Source organism: Gymnoscopelus braueri, assembly GCF_963280865.1.
Source record: "Gymnoscopelus braueri genome assembly, chromosome: 10".
NCBI classification, from domain to species: Eukaryota; Metazoa; Chordata; class Actinopteri; order Myctophiformes; family Myctophidae; genus Gymnoscopelus; species Gymnoscopelus braueri.
The window spans coordinates 17,947,244-17,974,487 of NC_137611.1; the positions used below are offsets into that span (position 1 = coordinate 17,947,244).

At 42.0% G+C, this 27,244-nt stretch overlaps 1 protein-coding gene across 1 annotated transcript in view; it reads left to right on the forward strand.

Annotated features, from left to right (window-relative positions):
* The window catches only part of pde1cb (phosphodiesterase 1C, calmodulin-dependent b), a 74,193-nt gene that overhangs the window by 26,246 nt on the left and 20,703 nt on the right, over positions 1-27,244 (forward strand). The window contains exons 3-7 of the mRNA XM_080440157.1: positions 17,756-17,869; positions 19,655-19,837; positions 21,791-21,857; positions 24,006-24,122; positions 25,504-25,644. Coding sequence (XP_080296283.1) covers positions 17,756-17,869; positions 19,655-19,837; positions 21,791-21,857; positions 24,006-24,122; positions 25,504-25,644 — 622 coding nt within the window. The remainder of the gene's footprint in view (positions 1-17,755; positions 17,870-19,654; positions 19,838-21,790; positions 21,858-24,005; positions 24,123-25,503; positions 25,645-27,244) is intronic.

The window sequence follows — 27,244 nt, forward strand, 5'->3', positions numbered from 1 at the left end:
GAGTACCAGTTGTACCTGTCTGTCTGTCTATCTGTCTGTGTCCCTGTTTTACCCAACTTGTTTGCTCTTATTTGTTCTACAGTTAGACCCTTTTGAAAGCTTCCCCAGAGAACACAGCTTTTTCAGCTTCACATTCAAACATGAATATCATAAAAATATCGGGATATTTCGCAGATACCAAATGTACCAATATTGCTTTTTTAAGCCAGATTGAATCATTAATCATGCATCCCTAATGGAAAGAACTTCAATCATTTAAATTGCACTCTCTTAAGTAAATGCTCTCCACTTTGGTCACAAACGACATTATTTTAAAAACTATAAGATGGATTGCCATGGAATTTTCTGTGCACATTCCTGACAGTGGATGTCCCCTACTGCTTTTGGTGAACCAATCGCATTTCCACATCGCACGCACACCGGATATCTCATCATCTAATGCGCAGATTGCCACGAAACCTAATGCGCTCAGCAAGGATGAACCCTAATGATTTTTTGATCCAAATCGGATTAAAACCGCCCAAGTTGTTGCTGTGATAAACAAACAAACAAACAAACAAAAAACAGACAGACAGACAAGGGAGATCACAATACACCTGCTCTGTTGGATTTGGGGGTATATGCCTATATATTCGACATGCAAATGTAACAAACTTATTTGGAAAAAACAACCATCTACAGTACCACTTGGACAAAGAGGAATCTTTGACCACGGTAATAGGTGTCTAACTTCAGCCAGGACTACTTTTTGGATAGTACTGTATCTTGTACTTTTGACTACTACTTTGAGCCCTATTTAAATTTTAGTGAAAATAGTAGATCTGCAAGCTCACAACACATTGCGATGTGGTGAGTTGTGAGCTTGTAAATATTATTTTTCTAAAATGTCTAAACTTTTTTCGAATTTTCATCCATCCATCCATCCAGCCCTCCATCCATCCCCTATAGACCTGCCCCTTGCCCCATTCTTTGGAGATGCATATCTTAATCCTGGGGGATTATGTAACCAATCGCAGCACCACTCTAGTCCAGGGATTATACTGTATACGTCAACACGGACAACATGTCACCATACCACAGAACATAGTTTGACCGACAGCTTGTACTTTTACTGTACTGCTGGTGTCATAGGGGGAGATTTGTGCTGTAATTATCTGTATAGCACAGAGTTTGTTTAATGCCAACTCTATATTCTCGCTCGTCAAGAGGGACAGATGATGCCATTGTAACGCTATAAAACTCTGTATATGCATGTGGAGGGACGTAAAACACATGCACATGTCCTCTTTGCAGATTTATATCATGCATTTACCCACTAATCCTGGTTGACAGACTGAAAGGGCAGTTTGGACTGGACTCTAAACTAATTACTCGTCTGATTTCCTTATTGGCAGAGCTCAAAGGGTAAGGGTAGGCAATGTCAGGTGTGTTTTGCCTATATTGGCACACCACAGGGCAGTGTATTATCACCTTTTGCTATATATTTTATACACAAACAGCAGCTACCCTGTATCTAGTTTGCAGATGACACCGTCTTGGTCGGGTTTAGACGGTCCACCACCCACAACCCGTATCTAGTGTAGGATCAGACTATACGAGATTGAGGTGGTGACGAGTGTAAACATGTTTATCTTATAGATCACAAACTATCCTGGGACCAGTGTGCCAATTCAGCCCTTTCAGAAGGGCAAAAGTTCAGTTTTCTTAGAAAACAGTTTTTCTTAGAAAACTGTTTTCCTGTACCATGTACCTGATCAGACTGATTGAGGAGGTAGACAAGGTCTGCAGGGATACATCTCATCCACTTTCAGTGGCATTCCACCCGGTCCCTTGTGATCGGAGGTATAGATACCCAACATTAGAACCAACAGAGCAAAAATTAATGTATTCCCATGGCAATAATTCAATTAAACAAGATGCGATAGCCATGGGGTGTCTGAGGAAATACATGGACTAGGGCAGGGTTCGGAAAATAAATTTGGTCTCAGGCCAATTTTTTCAGTTGGCGGGCCAGAACATAATCAAAGGAAAGTTTAGGAAATTGATAGTTACAAAATGTTACTGGAACTACATGACAGACTGCCTTATAAGACGTACAGTACATTTGTGATGAGGAGACTGGATAAACAAAAGATTTGCTGTGTAGGTGGCATAAACTGTAAACAAGCATTTTTTCCCCCCATTTTGAATGCATGGATTAACCATGTAGTGGAGCCTAACTCATTATAATAACTAACTCATTATAATAACTAGATGTGAGGGCTGCTTCGCGGCCCTCACATCTAGGCCCGATCCGAGGTTGGTCCAGACAGCACTGGCCTATAGTCACTCTGCACACACGTCATGCGAAGTCCGGCCCCTCTGGCCTCTCCTCTCGGCTCCTCCTCTCTCCTCTCCTCCCTCCCCGCTTTGCTTTGCGGCCCTAACCTCTAGTCCCAACCTCCCAACCTGCCAACCGTGGTCAGACTTCCTGTATCTGGTTGCTATGGCAACCTGCCAGATCAGGCTGAGGGTCTGATAGGCAAAAATCGTAAAATCTGATCGAGGTGGGGTGAGGAGCCTAAAACATAGCCAGAGCTCTGATCAACAGTCTGTGGCGGGTCTTGGAGGCATGTGGAGTGATCCTGTGCTTGCGAATCCCGCACAAACTTTCGGAGCTTTTGTCAATTATATAGTAGTATAGTAAGATGATTTTACACAGTTCTCCTCCTCCCAGACCTTCAACGTGACATTATTGAGCATTGTACCACCGATGGTGTTACAGACCTACAAGATTGCGTTGCGGATGCGACATGTTGTGAGCTTGTAGATCAGCTATATTTGGGGCACGACAGCGTTGTATGACAGTGCATACGTTGGGCATCACCGGATTGGTTGTTTGCGTGCTGGGGAACGTGTGCAGCCAGCCTGCTTGAGCTTGCTAAAAATTTAGCAATATCCAAATGTCTTAACTCATTCCCTGCCTAGAACGACTAAAACGACTTTTGTCCTTTAAGCCCCCGCCAAGAACGACTAAAACGACTTTAATTTTTTTATTTTTTTTTCTTATTTATTTATTTAATTTTTAACCTAAAGACCAAGGAGATATGATTTGTTGAAGATCTAGAATCCCATCCACTTCCTTGTTAACTTAAAACTTAAACATTTTGTATCTTGGCTCCTGAGTACTTTTTTTTTTCTATGAAAAATCTCTGGCAGTTTGTCAAACGCAAAAATAAAAAAGTTCTGGCAGTGAATATTAAGAGGAAAGTTGACAGAGAATACAGGGCATGGACAGCAAAGTATGCGTTCATCCTGCCTTGTTTCAGCAATGCAAAGCCATTGAGTCTTATGGCTGCTTGCAAGGAATATAACGGCACCACGAGACGAAACATGGCACCTTAATAAGTGGTCTTTCCACCCAAGACAGGCTCTTAAGCACAGGCTTGAAGCACCGTCAGGACCGTCTTTATTTGCTGGGGGCCGGTTCTGGCCTGTTGCCAACCACTGGGCTAGGGGATGTGAATTACATGGAATAGGGGAATATATGTGGAATATATGGATACATTGGGGATGTGCAGTATGCTCATTATGTATTATTATTATTATTATTAGTAGTACAATTGTCAGTTATTGACATGCACCTTAAATGTCTGCCTGGAGTGTGGATCACAAATTGCCTCTGAGAGGACATTAAAGTCTACAGTCTACTGTATTTCTGAATCACAATCGCTTTGATTGTCAAGTATAATAAATATACCGCCATTCGTTGGGTGACATATTGATTCTGAGCCATCCTCAGAGTATTTAATACATAATTTAGTTAACGCACAAAACATACAGAACACACAGAACCACACACAACACGAAGGGAAAACACAAGACAGTGCATGTTAGTGGACACACAGAGACATTCTATAGCACTTTTCATTCATAGCACAGCGTTCTAATGTATTTAGATAAAGTGACACATCTGTAAGCTCCATTTTAGGTAGTGAATGCAGGGCAAGAAACTAGTTGCAAATGACAATACTGCTGCACGCTGCTGTTTTGCTAATAGAGTACCTGTATAACAGAGAAAATAATACATGCACATTATGCTCCGGCTTATCCAGCCTCTTATGCTAGGCTGAACTTCTCACCGCTACGGTTCGGTGACTTTTTACATAATTGTTTGTGTGCTTCATTGCTCTGTCTAGTCTACAGCATGCATGTTTTCACTTTCACAGGATTACACAGCGTGAGTTTTGTTGTAGTCTGTTAAGCCTCCATTTTAGCGCATTTGGAGACTTTGGTGGACAGTGCTTCACTGTTCATCATCCCATCACTGCACATTTGATATTATCCCTAAGAAGCAGGCTCAGTTAGTGGTGCTTAAATTATGAGTCCAAAGAGTCCTTCCTCTTGATGGGTCATGATGATTACCTGTTTCCCTTGGGTAGGTAAAAGTGAACGGTTGTTATGCACATATTTTTTTATGATTAAAATATGGATGCTTTTTATCGATTTAAGTGGAGGGCCAAGATACAGGCTCCAAATCTGTACACCTCGAAATCACTCATAGGAAGTGCCTTCTTACAAATGGCCGATCAATCTACAGTACAGGTTGAGAAATAAGATGATAGACAGACAGACAGACAGACAGACAGACAGACAGACAGACAGACAGACAGACAGACAGACAGACAGACAGACAGACAGACAGACAGACAGACAGACAGACAGACAGACAGACAGACAGACAGGCAGAAAGGCAGATAGATAGGTAGGTAGATAGATAGGTAGGTATATAAATAAATAAAGTCCTAATTATTCCACTGCGTTGCCTGGGTGCTGTGCGATTCTCCCTGAAGACATTCCCCTGCGGCGAGCACTGCCTCCCCTTTGTCTCAGATTGACAAAGTAATGTAGGATCATAACCCCCAATGCTTTTTGAAAATCCACACTAATGAAGTCCTCGTGGATGTTACAAAGGCCATGTGTCATAGTGTGTCGTAGACTCGTAGTTATCTGTACAAATCTCACGTCTCAAAACAGCCAACATAGTTCCCTATGGTACTAATGGCCTATTTACAATTATGAAAGATCCATATGCGAGGGGTCAGGTGTGACCCATGTTCCGTCCTTGCAGGCATTTCCCTTGACTGAGCTGAAAGCATGACCCCGAGATGTACAAAAAAAGTTAATTTGTGTAGGTCCCCAAACGCTCGGCCTGTTTCTCTATATTTAGACCCTTCCCTTGTGCCGTCATCAGAATCCTAAAATGAAGTGGGCGGGCAATGTCACAGTCATTAGTGAGTCCATTAAATCTTTAATTACGCAATCATGCCGTGACACCAACATTCCAGCAACCACATGTTTATACCATGGGTTCATTTGCTCCTATTTCTCCTCCATTCACTTGATGCCCCTATTCCCATCTAATTAGCAGTGCAAGCCTTGGAAACAGACCATTAACTGAGCCACAGGCCATATTTTTGTCTAGCTTCATGCATGCTTGACCAACGCACAACTCTTAATATTCATAACATTTATTCAGAAAGAGAGCAGAGATGTAGTGGCCACATACTGTATGTCACAGCTTGGTTGTCAATACTGCTCTGTATATTTGTTATTCCAGGATATGTGCCCAGAATGTTAGTTTGAGGATTTTAACTGGGACCTGTACAAAAACAACATTAAACTGCAAGATTTTGATATGTGTTGACTTTTATTGGAAAAGACACTTCTACCTTTATCCTTGTTGTACTTCAGTGATGTACAATCGCTTGTTGTGTGTATTGTTATTAAATCTGTGATAATTCCATGTATTTGAAGCCTGTTTACTTTATGATGTTGTTTTGTGCCCACAGTGTTTATGTGTATACATTACTATAACTTAAGTTAATTTAGTATTATCTCTTTGTGATATTATTCATTTTTCAGTGGAATTTGCCAACCTGAAAAATCGTAATGGTGTGGTACTATGCCAAAAAATAAACATGTTTCTCAAATTAACTGGATTGACAGTGCCCTCTAAGCCCGTTTGTAAGCTGATTTACTGTGTTAAGCTGCTGTATTTGTTTTATTTCTCTGCAACACAAATTACTTCCCAGAAGTTGAAAATGGGATGTAGGGATTACGGTATGTAGTTTGGATTTAGGATTTGGCTTTAGTTTTCCTGCAGTACAACACTTGCACATCATGGGAATGTTATCTAAATATTGTACAATTGTATAAAAACTAAACTGGAGAAAGCTCTGTCAGTCAGTAATTCTGTTGTTCTCTCCTATCTCCTTGTCTCTGTAGTGGGTTGACTATTCGATCTGACATTATGTGGCATTGAGTATTGGCATATGCAGGGAGTGATTTTTCACCTTTCCCACATTTAAGCTTTTATTACCATGTACTGTAAGTTAACTCTGTCACTCAATTAAGTCTTAGTCCGCCATCAAGTCTTTGTCCATCCTCACCCATTCACATTAATTTGTCTCCTTAGTGGGTGGACCAATCGATCTGAAATCTCACATGGGTATTTGGCCATTTGGTACAGTAGTATGCCAGATTTGTCACTTTGCCAAATGTAAGCCTTTTATTAGCGTTTTGCCATGGGCTATGGGATCTGTAGTTATGGGTGCACTCCCATAGTCCAGAAGGATGGCCATGCCGGGGTTTGTTGGTTGGTTGTCAGGGTGACTGTGGTAGGGGTGTGTGATTTTGGGCCGTGTTGTTCCAGTTTTAATTTAACCTATCCAGGAGTTTCCAGTGCCTGAATTATGGCCATTCTGGTTGTTATTCATTCAATTCATTTGAGGGATGCGTGTCAAACAATAGTAATGTGGGAACACAACCTGACAGACATCAAAAAGGATTAAAGGGATATTCCACCGCACCTCAAGCCGAAATCAGGCTGGTCCGGTGCTGGTCCGGTGCGTGTCCGGTTGCTCCAGTTGGCACTGGAGCAACACGGACGATTTGAGCCTTTTTTATTTAGGTTACAGCTAGGGTGCAAAGCACAGAACAAAAACGACAACGTTTCGATGTAAGGTTGCTCCAGTGGCAATTCTTTATTAAGACATCATAAAGGCGAGTCATATCATTCTGCTGTTACCTTCTACTATTGGTGGTTGGGAAGATGGCGTTGGAAGACATGGGTTCTATCAACATTGACAGCTGTCATTCAGACAGGGGGGGCTGTTCGTGTTGCAGGAGGACGCTCCTGTAGTCATGCAGCTGCAATTGGATGCTCAGTAATGTAAACAAGATTACGATTTATCCTACACATGTTTTAGATCTCCCTACACACAGCTGATTCAAATGAAAGATCAATGCATTATTATCAAGCCCTGAAGTTGCTTAACAACCATCATTTTAATCCCCATGTGGAGATTCGGGTGTCACAGCAGCAGCAACAGCAGTAGGCCTAATAATGATAATAGCCCTGTTCCAACATAGCTGATTTGTATTTCTACCACCCGCGACGCACTGTGCGTAAATCTCATGGAGATATGGAAAGGGCGTGCAGCGTCTCAGTGGGCATAGCATCTCTCTCACCGGGGACGGTTTAAGACTTGCGGTGGCCACTGGGCCAATTATTATGTATTATCAGGGGCCCCCCGTGCTACCAAGAATGGCCAGTCAGGTGTCCCCTGTTGACATCTTATCGTACAGGATTTACAGTCTAAAATGGTAAGGCTCTAGGATGGGCCTTTTACTGAACACGGCCCTCACATCTAGAGTTCGGGCCACTATGCGGCCTTCACACCTGCGTCGCACAGCCGATCCGACCGATATGTCTTAGTCATAGTGTTGGGGATTTGTCAGAGTACTCGTTGTTGTTTTACTATGTATTTTTGACGAAACATGCTATTTTCAACTGGGTATAACAAGCGAACGGGAGGTCGCAATGACATTTTTTTTTCTTTCACAGAAGCACAGTGAAACCCTCCGTGATTAGCAACCATCAGGGGATCGTACTGGAGATGAAAATTCTGTGGTTCTTGAAAGATTAGTCAGAATGCTTAAAAATGCTGGCAGAAGCTACAGCCTGTTTTAGAAAACTCCTGGCAGCGAATGTGTTAACATCCACTGCTTGCCACACCCTACTATTGATATCGCATTGGGGGGGGGGTGCTCATGAATTTTGTCCCATCGCAGTTTATGATCCATTGTTTCATGCAAAGCTAGGTAATGAACCCACAGTTTATATGGACCATAAAAGCCCATATGGTATAGTAGATGAATGCCTGTGGCATTTAAACTGATGACTTGGTAGTCAGTAAATCAAACATCCACTTTTGTGGTCCATTGTCTTGGGTTCATCCCATATAGTGTGACACGATGCAATTCTGCTGAGGTTGGGTTTTGTTTCTTCATCTGTTTATAAATGCTGTGCGGTCATAAATTCTGTATAGTCATATAATCTCTTATTTAGAAATAAGACATTTGCTCAGTCCAGTGAGAAACACTCATGAGAGATACCAATAATTAGAGGGCAGAATCCTTCTCATTGTCTCCGCCAGGCCGAAAGGCATGGCGAGAGTATGTTTTGCCCCCTGTCCGTCCGTCCGTCCGTGTGTATGTGTGTGTGTCCGTCCGTCCGTCCGTGTGTGTGTCCGTCTGTGAACAGCTAATCTCCGGCACCGTTGGCTTGATCGCAGTGAAACTGTGCACACACACTCCCTGGATGCCAATTCAGAATCTCTGCCCCAAAATTTTCACATGGGCCTGTTATAGCGCCACCAGGAGGCCGCTTTTTGCAAAACACATTTTTTGACAGTACTCCTACAGATTTTGTCCAAACATCATGCAAATTGGTACACAGTATCACTATAGTCATTAAACGAAATAAGTCTTTCCGATTTTTTATTCTCCATCCTGATTGGCTAAAAATGGCTTCCAAAGTTTAAAGGAATGCTCCGTTTTGAACAAAATGCCTCAAATCGTGAACACAGCATGCAATTTCCGTGAAACTTGCACGCACATTCCCACTATGCAGAGGGAGAAATGCCACTTGACATTTTTCAAATCAGAACAAATGCCACCCTTTTAAGATTGGCTTGTTATAGCGCCACCAGCAGGTCTAATTTATCAAAACATTTTTTTTAACAAAATGCATCAAATCATGAATGCACTGTCAGATTGCCATGCAAGGCCTAAGAAGAAATGGCACCCTTTTCACATTGGGCTATTATAGCGCCACCAGGAGGCCACAATAACCTACCTGACCTGGCGGAGACCTGTGCTCCGAGGAGCACTTTTTCTAGTTTAGTATGAAATAAGAAGTCGCAGATTTGACCTGATAGGGGGAAAGAGTGTAATTTATTTTGCAGTACGTGGTAGCTGATGTTAGTATGGGTAATATTTGAGAATTAATTAAACAAACATATTTCATTTTAATCTCACTGTAATCCTCTGCCGCCCTGTCAAATCTTTTGTCAGATTTGATTGGAGGAATTATCATCATCCTTCGAGTGCACTTGAGATCTGAGTCACACACTTTTTCCACTGGTTTTCGGGGGGGGGGGGACTGGGATAACTTTGAGCACCAACTAAGATGGGAGAGATTTCAAAATAAATCTGAGCTTTCCTGGAATGGTTCTTCCATTATAGGTTCTGGACATGCATGAGAAGTCTTGTATGTTCCATCTTAGATGATCCCGGGGCTCTTTATTCATTGTCGATGTTATGTGGGCGGCAAAAGGTACACTTCTTATCCAACAACAAGCCCTGGATCGACGGGACCATTGTAGGTTGAACAGGACGAAGAGGGCTTTCAAGGCATGTGACACTGAGGAGGCCAAGGCCGCCCAGAGGGAGCTGAAGAAGGCTCTGGCCAAGGACTGTTACAGGGACAGGCTGCAAGACAACAACTCCACAGAGATGTGGGGGTGGGTTAAGATTATTACAAGCACTGCGGTGGAGGGACCTCTGGCATGTGCAAATGAGCTGAACCTCTTATTTATTTATTTCCTTCCCAACGTAGTTTGACCTCACAACGCATAGCAACACAACGCATTGTGAGCTTTGTAGAGCTATTTTAGATGGAGGGATTTAGTGTAGAGGGACAAAAGGAGGTGACCAAGTGTAGAGCCCTCGGGGGCCACGGTCAACAGGGTCATACGGGGTTTAAGTTGTTAATTGTAATGTTTGCATTAGTTGTAGGCCTATATAATGCTGTAAAAAAAATATTTGGATAATAGAGTGCCCCAGAATGTGACCGAATGTGATCTGTAAAGTAGCTCAGCCCTAAAACACTTGTGCCCATCCCCCGCATGGCCCTTCCTCATCCAGCCAGAGTGCACCACTCTGGCTGGATGAGGAAGGGCCAGCTCTCTCTTTGCACCAAAGAGAGAGCCGTGACAACTCTGTTTACTCCAATAGACCAATGTTTTTAACAGCAATTTCTAGAGTAGTTGAGTAGAGTTCTAGCAGAACAGACACATTAACTGGCCCTGGAACTGGAACTATCTGAGGTCTACGTGAATCACGTGACAATCAGCTTCAAGCAATCTGGACTAACGTTGTCACCACTCTCACTTTATACCAGTGGTTACAAACCTTTTTTTCCTTGGTGCCCCTCTTCTTACATCTTACAAACAACAACCCCCATAGTATAAAAAATAAATACATATATTAAAAAAATCAAATAAAACACAGTGACTCGGCATGGGCCGCTGGCGTAGCAGTCCAGGCACCGAGGCTCAATGTATCATGACAGCGTGTCACAGGTTCGATTCCCAATCCCAACGGCCTTTGCTGCGTGTCACTCCCCATCTCTCTCCCCATTTCCTGTCAGCCTACTGTCCTATCAATAAAGGCATAAAAGCCCCCAAAAAATCTTTTAAAAAACAAAAACATAGTGACTCTCTGCCTACTTGTATTGTATTAGCCTCACATCAGTCATGCTCTGTGTTTTGCCTGTCACGCCGCTTGTCATCTTGTTATCCAATCCTCATGTTTCTTGGTTCATTCTCGTCCCTGCCCACTCCAGCTCTACCTTGTCCTTTGATTGGTCCTGTGTATACATTTAATGGTCTGTCCCATTAAAACCGGGAAAGCATGTGTGTCATTTTAGATTTTCGCTATATATATAGCTCATTGGTTGTATATTCAAAAGTGACGCACTATGACCTTGTATCTGCTATTTTTGAAAGATCGTGAAAATGTGTCCAAATCTTTGAATATATAAAATATATATATATTTCAAATCTTTGCTTCTGGGGGTCCCTGGAACAAAATATTTTGAGATGGGGGTCCACAGCCAAATACATTTTGGGGGTCCTTGACATACGTGTTTCAGAAAACTGTTAGGATTTTAGAAGACATTTGTAGACTCAGCCTCAGGTCTTAATGGGTTAACTGTTTGTAAGTTTGTAACCAAATGTTCAGTTTGTCTATGATTCCAATGTACCTGCATATTAGGTCCTAGTTTCATGCCAGCCTGAACTCCAATAAAAGGACTTAAACATGTAACTGTGCTTTGGTCTCTGCACTCAGGTCCACTTGCTTCACTACCTCGTGACAATCAGGCACGTGCCATGAGGCTGAATGGCCACACTGTGGGCGTCAACGTATTCATGCTGGTTTAGGTTTGTTACTGTCCCAGCTGCCAATCCTGTCACATCTGTCATTTGAACATCCCACGGGAAATACGCTTTGTTCAGGGAAGATAAAGGAACTGAAGTTACAGTACCAAAACACATTCTGAGACAGTGTTTCGACTTGAGCAGTGTTAAGGCAGGTACACATTGCAGGACCTTAAAGTGCTCGGGGGGTTATCTGATCGTTAAGCATTACACACTGCAGGAGTTTATTTCTTGAAATCGGCTGTCATAATATCGTTGTGGTCTTCACAACAGGATTGATCCCCGACAAGGGCTGACACACTGTAGGATAGTTCACTAGGATGCTATCTCCAGAGTCAGACCCAATACATACATTTGAGTTTATTCCAATTCATTTTAATCGACGTATCCCGTGATATGCCTCTCTCCCTCTCCCTCTCCCTCTCCCCCCTCTCTCGCTCTTTCTCTCTCTCTCTCTCTCTCCCTCTCTCTCTCTCTCCCTCTCTCGCAGTCAAGTGCGCAGAAGCCGTCAGTGACAGCGTTGCCATGTCCGCTTATTATAAGCGACTTTGGGCTTGTTTTTCTGTAGAGTTGCTTGTAAATATTGGTTGTTGCGGGGTGCATTTTTTGGGCTTATTTGTGTAGTTGCTTATTTGGCCTTGTTTCCTAATGTTGTTTAAACCAGTGGTTTAAACAACACATAATATGTATTTGTCCGCAGACCCCCCTTCTGTAAATATGTTGTGCCATCACTGACCCCCATACAAGATTTGTGTGGATTTGGAAAATATTCCACAATTTTCTCAAGATTTTTATTTGAAAATAGCTGCGACGCGTTGTGAGCTTGTAGATCGGCTATTTTCAAATATCCAATGTATTTGTAAATAGGTTTAAAGTGCTCAAGTGGCCTTTTCTTGGGCTTGTTTTCATAGACCTGGTTGCTTATTTCTCTCGCAACATCTGGCAACGCTGTTCATAACAGCGTGCACATGCTGCACACTCACACACACACACACACACACACACACACACAGAGCTCGCTCTTGCTCTCACTCTCTGTCTGTCTGTCTCTCTCTCTCCCTCTCTGTACAATTCCTCTAAAATAAACAGCCCACCACCAGGCTCGCTCACTCTCTCATTTTGTTTTATAATGTTAACTTAATACAGGACTGGACGGTAATATTGCGGTAGGGACTGTTTGTTGTGGTCAGATCCAGCGACGCTCCCCTGGCCACGGTGGCTGTAATGTGCTCTCATTGGCTGTAGCGTGGATCTCCTCGCAGACCCTTTCATAATGTATGATACTGTCCGATCTCCTGTCTGGGACAGAGCTGAATATCTAACATGGTAGTTATCTGAAAACGGTCGGAAAGCCGTCGCAGAGCGGATAATCGCGGCCACATCGTCTCGCGGAACCTTTCACACAGAGCGAGCATTATCTCGCAGATCAAAGGCCGATCTGCCTCAGATCGGGAGGTTTTGTCGGCGAGCGCCAAAAAATGTCGGCGACAGCAATCTCGGACCCAATCTCCTGCAGTGTGTACGGGCCCTTAGTCATTTTAATCAGTAGCATTAAAAGCAGCAGAAACACAACTCGATGTAAAGTCTCCCATCCAGTAATTCATTAGTGCGAGGTCTATAAGTTCATGAGTTCTCCTTAGACCCTACTTCTGCAAATTATTACACAGCAAAGATATGCCATACAGCACTCTCACTGAAAGAGTAAATCTAATTATTATACTCAGTCATTCCCTGAGCCGAACTAAATACAAACGTGTGTGGGTACCTGCTTTTCTAGGCATGTGGCCAAAAAAGTAATAATTGTATTGTTAAAAAGTAGTCTGTGTGCAAATGCTCCCTAATATTAAATTGACTAGACCTCTACTGCAAGCCATAAATCACCATTGCTGTGACAGGGTGTGTGAGATGCCAGGGCTTAACTCAGTCATCAGTTTTAGGTGTCCTCATCCCTCTTATCAGCCCAAAGCTCTGTGTGTGTGTGTGTGTGTGTGTGTGTGTGTGTGTGTGTGTGTGTGTGTGTGTGTGTGTGTGTGTGCGTGTGCGTGTGTGTGCGTGTGTGTACCCAGCGAACACGCTAATCTCCCCGGGGTGATTGCACTGACCTGGGGCATTGATTACACACCTTCTAATGCCAAAATGCTATTGTAACATGGGCGCCAGCCAATTCATTTCATTTATTTATTTATTTCTTGCATCCCAGTGAATGAAAAAAAAATCACCCCAATTGCCAATGCATGCACACACTCATGCACTCACGCACACACATGCACGTGCACGAACGCACAGTTGCACGCACGGTCGCGCGCACACACACACACACACACACACACCCACCCAATACACACACACACACACACACACACACACACACACACACACACACACACACACACACACACCTCCCCTCCCCTCCACGGTAGTGAATGATTGGTTGCTGACGTCGCTTGTCAAGGCGGAGACGGAGCTTGTTTCTTTTTGGAGGTTTTTTCATCTCCCTCACAGTAGGGGAAAATTGTCATTATTCTGGAGAGGAGGAGGTGGTGGTGGTGCGCAGACTTTGGGGGGCTTTCGAGTGTTTGGAGAGAAGGAAAACAGTAACTTGGGGCGTTGAGAAGAATGCTGCAACGGCTACTCTTGGCCCTGTTCAATGTAGCTTGTTTTCACCTTTCCGTTTCTTGGCTGTCGTGACAGCAGCTGTGTACAGAGGTCAAAGCTCTTGAAGCGCAGAGCTGCAGTTTGGCACCAACACCTCTTCACCCCCCCCCCCCCCCCTACCTTCTTCACTCTATGCAGGTCAGCCAAGGCCAACATGCAGTTAATAAAAATAGAGGAGGCAGACCATGCGCCTAAATTCCGTCACTAATCTCCTGTGCTTGGCACTCACCCCATGTGAGGCAAAGCAAATAAACTTCTCATTGTCACACATACGCCGGCAGATTGCCTCTTGTCGTGGCCTCTCTCTGTCACTGTGTTCATTTAACCCAGCAACCAGCATCATTACAGAGAAACTATATTTAAGGAACTGCCGATGTGAAGACACTTACTACATCATTAACCGTTGAGAGGTCTTCATTGACATTCAGTGTGTTTTGGGTATAGGCTTAGTACTAAAAGGTACCAAACGTACATACTTAGATGATTTACTATTAGTGCAACCCCATCAAGAGGCATACTGTATATGAATTTGGACGCAAAGTAAACAAGTCGCAAAGTGCATGAGCTTTAGTAAATTCACAGGAATATGTATTTGACCAGTATAATAATATCCATGCCTATTCTACGTTCAATGCATTATGTATGAGAGATGCTCACTTTGTCCAGTCTCCTCTATATTCTGGGAAAACAGCATATTGAAGCATAATTTTGTTCATTATACTCAGCTCAAATCTGGCCAGTGATGGAAGAAGTACTCAGATTTTTTACTTAAGTAAAAGTATCAATACCATATTGTAGAAATAGTCTGTTACAAGTACAAGTTCTGTATTAAAAATTTTACTTGAGTAAAAGTACAAAAGTATTGGCATCAAAATATACTTAAAATGCCAAAAGTAAAAGTACTCATTAGGCAGAAGGTCCCATTTCACAAGTTTTCAAACATATAAAATGTGTAAAAATCCTTTGAAAATAGCAGATCTACAAGCTCACAACGTGGGCGACGCGTTGTGAGCTTGTAGATCGACTATTTTCAAGTTGCCAAAGATTATGTCTGAAGTGGTTTTGTAATAATAATCAAAATCTACAAAGTAACTAGTAACTAAAGTTGTCAAATAATAATAGTGGAGTAAAAGTACATTATTTGCCACGAGATGTAGTGGAGTAGAAGTAAAATGATTGAAAATGTAAAATACTCCAATAAAGTAAAATTCCTCAAAATTGTGTTTAAGTACAGTACTTGAGTAAATGTACTTAGTTACTTTCCACCACTGAATCTGGCTTAGTAAATATGTCCCTTTGTCTATTCGAACACATCAGTCTATTGTAGCCACTGTAGCCACATTGTATTTTTCCCATGGCCACATACTATAGAAATCAAGGAGGAAGTTTCAATGATACCGGATAGAACATAACTTTCAATGTAAGTCCCATGCACTGTGTTAATTACCTTTGTGTGGCAGACACTTGTCAGCTAAATCAGTCATTTAAGAATGTTGAGTTTGTATCAGAATTATTGATCTTAGCATTGTAACGTTCATACAAATCCAACACATTTAGGTTGACTGTGGATACTTGCACAGAACAAAAAAGAAGTGCTGTATAGTTTATAAAACAAATGAAGTCCAAACTAGTCAAAGTGCAAATTGTACCTGAATGTCTGGAGTATTGCTACATTGTATCATTTTGTGACAGATTCAATTTCCAAAACTAGAAAGAGTAGATTATAATGAGACAGTGAAGAAGATGTGTTCCCCTTTCACCAGCTTGACTGAAGTCCTTATGCATAATGCATAATACACAGTCTTTGCTCTTGTAAAATAGTTTTTCCTCTGGCTTTTTTTTTCAACTTGGCTCTTTGCCCAAGTACACTTCTTTGTACCAGGCCTGTGCTATTAACCCAATCTATCATCTCCCTTGGCAATAACAGAAGCTTTAAATGAACACGTTTCGTTTTAGTTGACAGGGCAATCGATTCATCCAAAACTCCCAACTCCATCTATCATATCACACAAATACCGATACTCATCCGTTAGAAAAAAAACAAACAGCTCAAAATCTTGACCGGGACTAAGTAGGCTATTGGCTAGCTCTCAATTCCCAAGTGTCAACGTTGCTTTTCATAGGCTGAACAGGCTATACAAAGACATTATCATCCTGTTATTTATTCGTATTTTTACAACTTTACAGAAAACATGAATGCTTGTTTAAGAATTAAACAGTATTTGCACTGTAGTCTAGACAACTATACTGTAACTGGTGCTTGCTGGGCATTCATGTTCTTCTCTTAGAAAACATTTTCTGAAAAGCTCTCCACAAAGGCATACATAATCGTTCATTTAGTTTTCAACATACATTTCCTGTAGCGCAGCATGCTAGCAGCAGTGTTACACAATACAACAAATGACCTACAGTATTACTCAGGATATTTTCTTTTTCTTTTTTCCTTTTGTAAATTGCCATCTGATAATAGACTTAATTGAGGAAGGATTGCATTTGCCTCTCCATGCATGTTCACAGGGAATCTAAGTGGCACACAGCTGTTCTTAATAGCCATCATTAGAGTCCATGCAACTAAATTGCATGGCCAGTGATTCTGTGGAGTTGCAGCATTGCATGTTGTGTTGTTTTCCTTTGTCCATTTTGTTTATGATGTCAGGGGGGCCTATTCATTGTCAACATGGCAGCCAGTTCCCCTAGGGTGACATTTATCAGGTGTTGTTATTGACATGGTCAGAGGAGTGATAGACACTCACCTTGTCTTTGTCTGTCTGAAGGGCATGTGTCACAATGGCATTGTCTAAAAGGTACATCCCTCTCTGCCTTGGATTGCAACACCTGAGCAGGCTTTTATTTTATCTTCCAGAAAGACTAAGGTTGCTGCTTTCTCCTAAATATCTGGCATATAATTTGCGTCCTTCAACCATTTTAAAGAGGATGAACTGTACGAGGAAGCATTTATGATAAGATATTCATATTGCCACCTTTCCCCTTGGCTTCATTAAATTGCATGGTAATCAATGAGCTATGCCAATAATAGCCTTGCCGTCTGGGAGACTGCTCTGCTTGGGTACCATACAGCTATTAAATAGTGATTTTGTTTCTTCTGCTGAGCGTATTTGAAGTAGAATCTTAACCATATTGGTTTTGAGGTGCAGACAAAAGTAGAACAGTATTGAAAAGATAAAGCAACAATGTTTTTTGTTTTTTTTTAAAGGCCTTTGGTGATATTTACAGTAACTTCACACACCAAATGGTCCACAAATATGTACTGCACAAATGTGAACAAGATTGACTGGCACATTATAAGCAATAAATGCATGTCACTTAAAAATGATAACGGACATAAGGTTAAAGTTGCAGACAGTCAAAGCCAAACCTCTCATCTTGTCCACGTGGAGCAGGAACCACAAATATGTACATTTGATTGATTTTTCTTTATTTAAGTGTCATGCTTCCAACAATACATGTGCTGAATGTTGTGAATTGCTTCTTTGCTCAGAGAGTACAGGCCAGTGATCCAAGTGTCTTAAATGATTGATGTGCTTCTTTTCCAGGCTGAGGTGTCTGGTGAAACAGCTCGAGAGAGGAGAGGCCTCCCTTGTTGACCTCAAGAAAAACCTTGAATATGCCGCGACGGTGTTGGAGTCAGTTTACATCGAGGAGACGAGGTAAGAGAACCCCTATGCATAGATACGTGTATGTGACCAGTAGTAAACATACAGTATATTGACTGTCTTTACCGTACGATTCTTACCAAAGGTGCTATTGTATGTTACAAGATAACTGCGCAATGTGAATGAAGGCGCATCACATCTGGTAGATAAATATTTTCTTGCTGGAGGAATCTTGTGGATGTTCCTTGATGAAATTAAGGACCAAAGAGTCAAACATCTAGATCCAAACAGTCTTTTATCAAACAGTGGTCTCCTTCAAGATCAATAAGGTCAGTCTCACATTCAGGCTCCATGTCATCTAAGTGCCCACAAACAGAAAGCCACTCACCACCAGGAGACCTCATACTCACACGGTGGCGTTTGCTCTTACGGCGGGGGTGGGGGTAAAAGATCTTTTAAGATACCATACCTAATGGAGCCGTGAAATTCGTTCTGAGATCCGCTTGGTTCCGAGACGTTACATAACTGACCCGATGGATGTCAAAGAGGAGAGAGAGATTTGAGACATGTCGGGTATTATATGGACCCGACAAACCCAATAATTATAATTGCTGTTAAAAATGCTGTTCTACCAGTAGATAGTTCTACCATGATAGATATGACAGTGATAGGCTAGTCCATAATGGAATGTAGCAGATACATGCTGTAGCAGCCTACAATAGTGATCCTCTCCTATAAAACAAGAAGATAATTTCATTAAATTAAAGTTAAATGCATTATTAAAATAATAGTAATAAAAGTAATGGATCTTCAAATGAGATGTAAATTAGGGTGACCATATTCTGAATTCCCAAAAAGAGGACACCTAACGCATGCGCGCGTGCACGGGTGCTGTGCGCGCACAAAGCGCTTGCGAAACATTTTCGGGTTTGGTCGGGTTTTGGGTTTTTTTTTGTCACCTAAATTCGGTTCATTCGGTTCCAGAATCCCTTTTACCCGAGGGGGGGCGGTAGGGGGTGCGGCACCTGGGGGGAGGGGAGGCGGCTGCAACCCCCGCACCCCTACTTTCCACGGTACTGTGCATGCGTTCCGTGCACATTTTCGTCAACAAATAAAAACTAGACTAAAATGTTAGGGAGGGACTAGTGGAGAAGAGATCCAGTCGAATTAAAAAGTCATTTTATGCTTGGCTTTGTGCAGGTTTAAAATATGAGTTTATCAGTGTTGATTTCGTCCACTAAAGCTATGACGAAAAATGTTGGTCGACAACTTTTTTTCACTGACGAAAACTAAATAAAAAACAATCTATGAAGACTAAAACTAAGACTATATAGAATATATTGACAATTTCGTCAACAAATAAAAACTAGACTAACATGTTAAGGAGGGACTAGTGGAGAAGAGATCCAGTAGAATTAAGACAAGTCATTTTATGCTTGGCTTTGTGCAGGTGTCACTCTCCGAAAATAGCCGATCTACAAGCTCACAACGTGACGCAGTGCGACACGTTGTGAGCTTGTAGATCTGCTATTCTTGGCACACAGCCGAGTATATGTATCAGGTCGACTAAAAACTTATGGTATTTAGTCAACTAAAACTAGACTAAAACTAAAACGTTTCAGATGACTAAAATATGAGTTTATTCAAAAGACTATGATTAAAATTAAATAAAAATGTGCTGTCAAAATCAACTCTGCAATGAATATCTACTCTCTCTCTCTCTCTCTCTGTCTGTCTGTTTCTCACTCTCTCTCTCTCTCTCTCTCTCTCTCTCTCTCTCTCTCTCTCTCTCTCTCTCTGTCTCTTGCTCTCTCCCTCTCCATCTTGACCTCCCTCCAGGCGACTTGTGGACACAGAGGATGAGCTCAGTGACATCCAGTCGGAGTCTGTGCCGTCGGAGGTGCGGGACTGGCTGGCGTCCACCTTCACCAGGCAGATGGGCCTGATGCTGCGGCGGACCGAAGAGAAGCCGCGCTTCCGCAGCATCGTGCATGCCGTTCAGGCTGGCATATTTGTTGAGAGGTAGATTTATATGCACACGCACACACATACTGTACACATACTGTGCACATGCACACACACACACACACACACACACACACACACACAAACACACACACACACACACACACACACACACACACACACACACACACACACACACACACACACACACACACACACACACACACACACACAGTCATCTACCGTTGTCATTTAATAATGAGAATATACAGCCTTTAATAATTCATATCGACCATAACATAAACATCTTTCCTCTGTCAAAACGAGGCCTTTTCAATCCATCAGCCCCGTGACTCCCTGTGGCTTGCTGCCAAGTTGAAGCACTTTGTCAATTATTTCTCCTTAGACTTGCATTTTTTAAGAATTCAATCCAATTTTCTCCCTTTAGAAATCTGTTCCAAGGTTTAAAGATGTTTCTATGGTCACTATTGCTGTAGCAACAAGGGAAGCTGTCTTTCCCAGGTGTTTCGCCCAGGCGGACAGGGTTTTGATGTTAGGTTTAGGCATTATTTCTGTGAGGTTAGGGTTAGGGTTAAGGTTAGGGTTAGGCATAGTGTTTGTGAGGTTAGGGTTAGGTTTAGGCTTACTTTTAGTGAAGTTAAATGTGAGGGTTTAAGCGCAATCAAGGTGAAACACCAAGGAAAGATGGAGTCCTGTAGCAACAATGCAGGTTGTGTAAACCTTTCCCTTTCCCAACCTGAGGGCCCAGGGCCCACTACTGGCTCATAGCGTGGCACTCGGTGCCGCGCTATGAGCTTGTAGATTGGCTATTTTCGAATACCCAAAGAAACCTAATCCCCCCCACCACCCAACAGTGTGTTATGAACAAAGCCAGTGACATTGGCACATGCTAACAATGTGTTTACATTAGATCAACATCTAATGATTAGGTGTCGTTCGAGCAAGAACTTAGCAAACAGCACCTTAGGCGCTATAGGACACTGGACAACCGCTGTGTATAATTATGTTGATTTTCTTTATTCTTTATATATCTTTTCCTCATTTTCAAATTACCATTACTTGTGCTGCTACAATGTCTGAGGAGCCAAACAAAACATACATTTGACTGTAAAGTACCTGTATACAAATATATAACAATAAACCTGAACCTTGAACCGTCCTCGACAGTGCGGATAAAATAAAATTGCAATAATACACTATATACATCACCATACAAATATGTGGCCTTGAAGCTTGGCTGTGCACCATGACTCATAAAGATACAACTCTGTAGCCTGCTTCTCCCCATGGCTATTAGTTGATCTGTTCGAATCGTTAAATCCAAAAGGTCACATGATGCACCATAATGTTTTTCCTTTTTTTAAATATGTTTTTCTTATTTAATTTGTATCCCCCCGTAGTCATTGCCGATTCTTCCCATATGTGTGTCTAGTCCATCACACTGTTTGGTCTATAGGGAGGGTGCAGACCAGTGGTTCCCAAACTTTTTTTAGCTCAAGACCCAAAAGAGAAATCAGACGTTTGCCTGGGACCCAAACGAGTGAAAATTGCAGATCTACAAGCTCACAAGGTGTCGCTTCACGCCACGTTGCGAGCTTATAGATCTACTATTTTCATTTATTTTCATATATTTATTTATGGAAATTATTGTATTTATTTTATTCATGAAATACTTTAGACATAATGTTGGAATTCATTTAATTGATGAAAAGTTGTGATTTTTCTTCTTTTTTTCTTAAAAACAAACATTTTATGGAAGACACAAAAAAGGGGACATTTAACCGCGACCCATAAAAATTGGTCCGCGACCCAAACACGGGTCCCGACCCACTGTTTGGGAAACAGTGGCGTACCATCACCTCCATCCACATGGACTTGTCAGATGCTTCTTTTTACCTGAACTGTGCACTACTACCTCCAAACAGACAAGATGTCGTATGGTGTTTAAGCTCCGCCGCTTTATTTGATGTTTTTATCTCACCCAAACAGGATGTACAGACGCACCTCCAACATGGTGGGACTCAGCTACCCCCCTTCTGTCATATCGGCGCTTAAGGTATTGGCATACTGTGCATGCACACGTGCACATTCATGAGGATGCACATACATGCAGGCACAATTGCATTCAGGACTCATACACAACACAGGGAGGGACTCACAAATACAAGAATGGACAAACTCTTACAATAATAATGATGATAATAATAATACACTTTATTTATAGCCCCTTTTATACAAAACATGCAGCTCTAAATGCTTTACATTAAAGGACGACTTCACCCATTTTCAACCTATCTTCATATAATAGGTCCTCACTAATGCTCATGATAAAATTATACAATTTTGTTCTACTTGGTCTGTGTCTCATAGGAGGGCTGTGGACAGTCCAGAAACCCGTCTACCAGTGACATCATCGTTAGGCAGGATTTTTCCCCCCAAAAAGATTTTAAAAAAAATATTCCGATTTTTATTAAGGCGAGAACAATGGGATCTATTATTGCATTGCAACTTTCCAGGAATACAAAGCCTGCAGTTTCTATTAGCTTGGATTCCCCATGGATGATGTCACTGGTAGACGGGTTTCTGAACTGTCTACAGCCCTCCTCTGAGACACAGACTGATTAGAAAAAATGTGTACCATTTTATCATGAGCATTAGTGAGGACCTATTATATGAACATAGGTTGAAAATGGGTGAAGTCGTCCTTTAATTAAAGAGACTAGACTGGCACCATGCAGCCTACTCGGGAACAATGGAAGTTAGGACCCGGTTATGCAATACCCGGTGTACCCGTTGTCAGTGTACCCGTTGTGGGTGAGAAATATATGTTTTTAAGTGTTGTTTAAAAATGTCAACAGAGTCTGTTGTCGCGTAAGGTGTTCCATAATTTTGGAGCATGATTGAAGAAATCTCCAGTTTTCTTTTGGGGAGGGATATCCATATCTAGTAAGCCTGCAGTAGAGGATCTACGGACATGTGCAGGAACTATAGGATGATAAAGGTTAGCTGATTAGGTATTTATAAAAATAAATAAAAATGTGTATTAATTGCGTTAATTTGCATAATAAATAAACGATGCATTTCCGCACCAGGAGGTCTAGATCAGAGAGAGAGAGCGAGAGAGAAAGTGAATAAAAATGAAACGCACAAAGTATGGCTCAGTTTGGGACCATTTCACAAAGAAGAACCATGACAAAGTTGCATGTAAACTTTGTGAAACGGTGTTCATATGCAACCGCAGCACGAACAACATGCTAATTCACGTAAAATTCAAGCACCTGTGCATGTTTTCCATGACTAATGAAAAATGTCCTTCCTGTTTAATGTATGTTTGAAACCAGTTTAGAACACATTCTGAGAGACCAACCCAGCTCTCAGGTGATTTATGAAGATTTCATGGTCAACAGTATCGAATGAGCAAATGAGAGGCTTCAAGGTCTGCTTCAAGGGGAAGCTGTAGCATCGCTAAATGAGGCTCTGCATTTTCACAATCTGCCTTTTCTTTTAAAGCCATTAAATAATGGAATTGGCTCCCTGTCAATCTGTTTTAGCCTGTGAAGCTAAAAAAAAACAGTACCAGTACTTGTGGGTATTAATTTCACACTTTGATGACCTGCTTTTTGCGGATATATGTAGCCTATGCAATATTTTGATACTTGTATCAATTTTTTTTTTCTAATTTTCTAATTTTTCTAATAAAGTGTGTGTGTGTGTGTGTGTGTGTGTGTGTGTGTGTGTGTGTGTGTGTGTGTGTGTGTGTGTGTGTGTGTGTGTGTGTGTGTGTGTGTGTGTGTGTGTGTGTGTGTGTGTGTGTGTGTGTGTGTGTGTGTGTGTGTGTGTGTGTGTGCGCGTGCGTGCGTGCATCTGCATAGATGTCAATAGGTTGTTAGTTTATTTATTGTGTGAGCACACTTGAATAGATGTCAACAGGTTTGCTCCTAACCCTTTGCTTGAGGTTCATGTATTTTGTATTTCCGAAAGCTTTCATGAAATGAATGCTGCACTTAAATCAAGAATAACAAAAGAGATGTGCACACAACCATACACTACCTACCACACACACATGCACAGTTAAGATCATTCATTCTGGCTGCTCATTCAGCTACGGTACATTGTGAGTTCATGTGAAATGTATATGTATATGTATTTTAACATTTTTATGACGCAAAACCTTTATTGTTTGTTATTCTGTGTCTCCAATCAGCATGTTGACAAGTGGTCCTTCGACGTGTTCACTCTGAACGAGGCCAGCGGGGACCACGCACTCAAATTCATATTCTACGAGCTGCTCACAAGATACGATCTCATTAGCCGCTTCAAGGTAAAGTCATCGGGGACTCTGCACTGCAACTCCAATCTTGTCCTGTGTCTTTCTCTGAGACTGAGTCATTGGGATATTGGCAAAACTCAAATATATTCGCTGCTCGTCATAAGGTACGAGCAGCAAATCTCCACTTCATTATGCCTATTCTTGGTCCGACGAGACTCCATTTTCTCTTGAGTGTCAGATTGATATTCATCTGAGCTTCTGCACAGATATTGTGAGATAGACAGGAAATAGGGTTGTCGTCACAGTTGGCCACGCTCTGTCTCAATGGGTCATCGCTCAGCAAAATTTTCCATATTGGTTTTTAACCCATTCAATCCGAGAACGCATCTCTGTCATTTTAGATGTCTTTGGCTATTCAAAAATAGCAGATATACAAGCTCATAGCGCGGCATCGAGTGCCGCGCTATGAGCTTATAGATCTGCTGTTTTTGAAAAATCGTGAAAATGTATGCAAATCTTTGAATATATGTTTTTTAAAGCAAACATTTATATTTTGTTCCGGGGACCTCCAGAAGCAAAGATTTGAGTTAAAAAAATTTGTTTAAAAAAATATATGTATTCAAAGATTTGCACAAAATGTTCACGATTTTTCAAAAATAGCAGATCTACAAGCTCGTAGCACGGCACTCTGTGCCGCGCTATGAGTTTGTAGATTTGCAATTTTTTGAATAGCCCAAAGTATAAAATAATGGTTATACTGTAGCTAAAAAAAATAAAAAATTACACAGTATGCGTTCCGAGATTGAATGGGTTAAGGCTGGGGACACTTCACGCTGAGTGGAGGAGGCTGAGAAAGACGTTGAACAACATATGAGCAATGAACTGAAACCAGCACTGCTTCTTTGTAATGAAGAGGCTTAAATGAATCCATCATGATTCATAATAGTATGGCAAAATATGATGTACTGTACTATGATGCGGATTCCTGCTGAGCTGTACAACATGTGTTGACAATACTGTACATGCATGATTATCCCAATCAGAAAATAGCCTGTTGAACATCTCATCCCTCTCCAATGGAAAGGAGAGGGAAAATAAATCAAAAAAGGAAAACAGAAATAAATGATAAAAAAATATTTATAAATAGAAATGTACATTTAAATTCAAATTAAATTCATAAGATTATTGTGCCCGTTTAACCACTTTCAACCTCAGGCATCCCTATTTTGGGCAGTTTTTTTGCTTTCGTTTCTGTTTGTTTCAAAATAGCAGATCTACAAGCTCAAAACACGTAGCGATGTGACACGTTTTGACCTTTCTAGACCGGCTAATTTAACCATATATTTGCTATTTTCGTTTCTCTTTCTCTTTTTTAAGCTATTTCACACCTTCTTCGTCTTAACTGACAGCCATACTTTGATGTTGCACTTAGATCCCTATCTCCGCGGTGGTGTCGTTCGTGGAGGCTCTTGAAGTGGGCTACAGCAAACACAAGAACCCATACCACAACCTGATCCACGCTGCTGATGTCACCCAGACTGTACATTACCTACTGCTCAAGACGGGCATGGTGGTGAGTCACGCACGCACGCACGCACGCACGCACGCACGCACGCACACACGCTCGCACGCACACACACACACACACACACACACACGCACACGCACCCGTTGTACCACACGACCGATCGACTATACCATTGGTTCTCAAACTTTGTCATTTCAAGGACCCCCAGTTTGTCATGCATGATGCCAAGGACCCCCATCTGATACAAGTGTCTATCCCTGGGACCCCAATCTGTACTATAAAACTCTCAGAGTTACAGACCCACAACCCCTCAAGGACCCCTGGGGGTGATGACCAGCGGACCGGTAGGCAGCGGTTCCGGTAGGAGACTCAAAGGAGACTCGTTGTGTCTCCTACCGGAACCGCTGCCGGTCATCAAATTATTGGCTTAGACGTGACAAAAACAAAAAAATATCCATGAATTCAAGTCTCCATGGGGTGACTAATCGATAGGAAAACTAGACCAGGAGACCTGGATGTGCCAGACCCCTAGTGGTTAAATACTCGAGGTGACGTCATCATGCCGACATCCGATTGGCTGGGTAGGAAAAGAGAGACAGACCGACAAAGCCTCATCTAGGCCAGACCCCCTGGGTCTGGCAAAAAAAGTCATTTTCGGGGTGAACTATCCCTTTAACGTACAGTACATTGGTGGTCTGTTGCACAAACGTGACGCAAAGCTCGGCCAATCCGCAAAGCCGTAGGGTTGGGTTGGCCACTCAGGGAAGCCGATGCCTACATCTTTCTGTTCTCATGCAAAGATTTTCCTTTCTGAAGCAAACCTGCAGTGCTTCATATTAGTGAATAATTATACAGTGTATACACACACACACACACACACACACACACACACACACACACCCCCCCCCCCACACACACACACACACACTCATACGTAAAACATGAAACCTGTTGAATGCTAACCTTATTTGAGCAGGAAGGCTCATGGGATTGAGGCACGGAGGGGGATCTCTACCACATGACATGCAGAACTTCAATGCCAGCTGACATTCAGTATGTCAGCCTAATTGCAGCATTGCCTGACATTCTTCTCCTTCTTTTTTTCCTGGAGAATCCACATGGGATCCTTTTGGGGGGAAACAGAGATACAGTGATATCCAAAGAAATATCTACGCACGTTTTTGGCAATATATTTGACAATGATCTGTGTCATCATGTCAGTATTTTTTCTTGCTGTGCAACACATTTCAAGACATTTCCCAATATTAATCTTTCACATTTTGCACTCCTACATCCCATTGCGCTAGATCTTTCAGTATACTGTAGTTGGAATCACATACTATATATAAAACAGATTATGGTGAGTTCACACTTCAAGGTTTTGCCCGCTGTGTGTGAACGGTTCAACAGCGCGAATGGCTCAGTGAGCGTCTCCAGATATCTGGCATGTATGATATCTGGTACTGTCGGGGACTGGAAATCATGCAGCGTGAAATGTGTTGCGACCAGCACTGAGAGCTAACACCACAGGACAGGTGAACACACGGGTGCTTGTTTGATTGTATAAACAAATTATTATTTGTGTCTGTCTGTCTGATAGATGGATAGATACAGTAGATGGATAGATAGACCTTTATTGATCCCG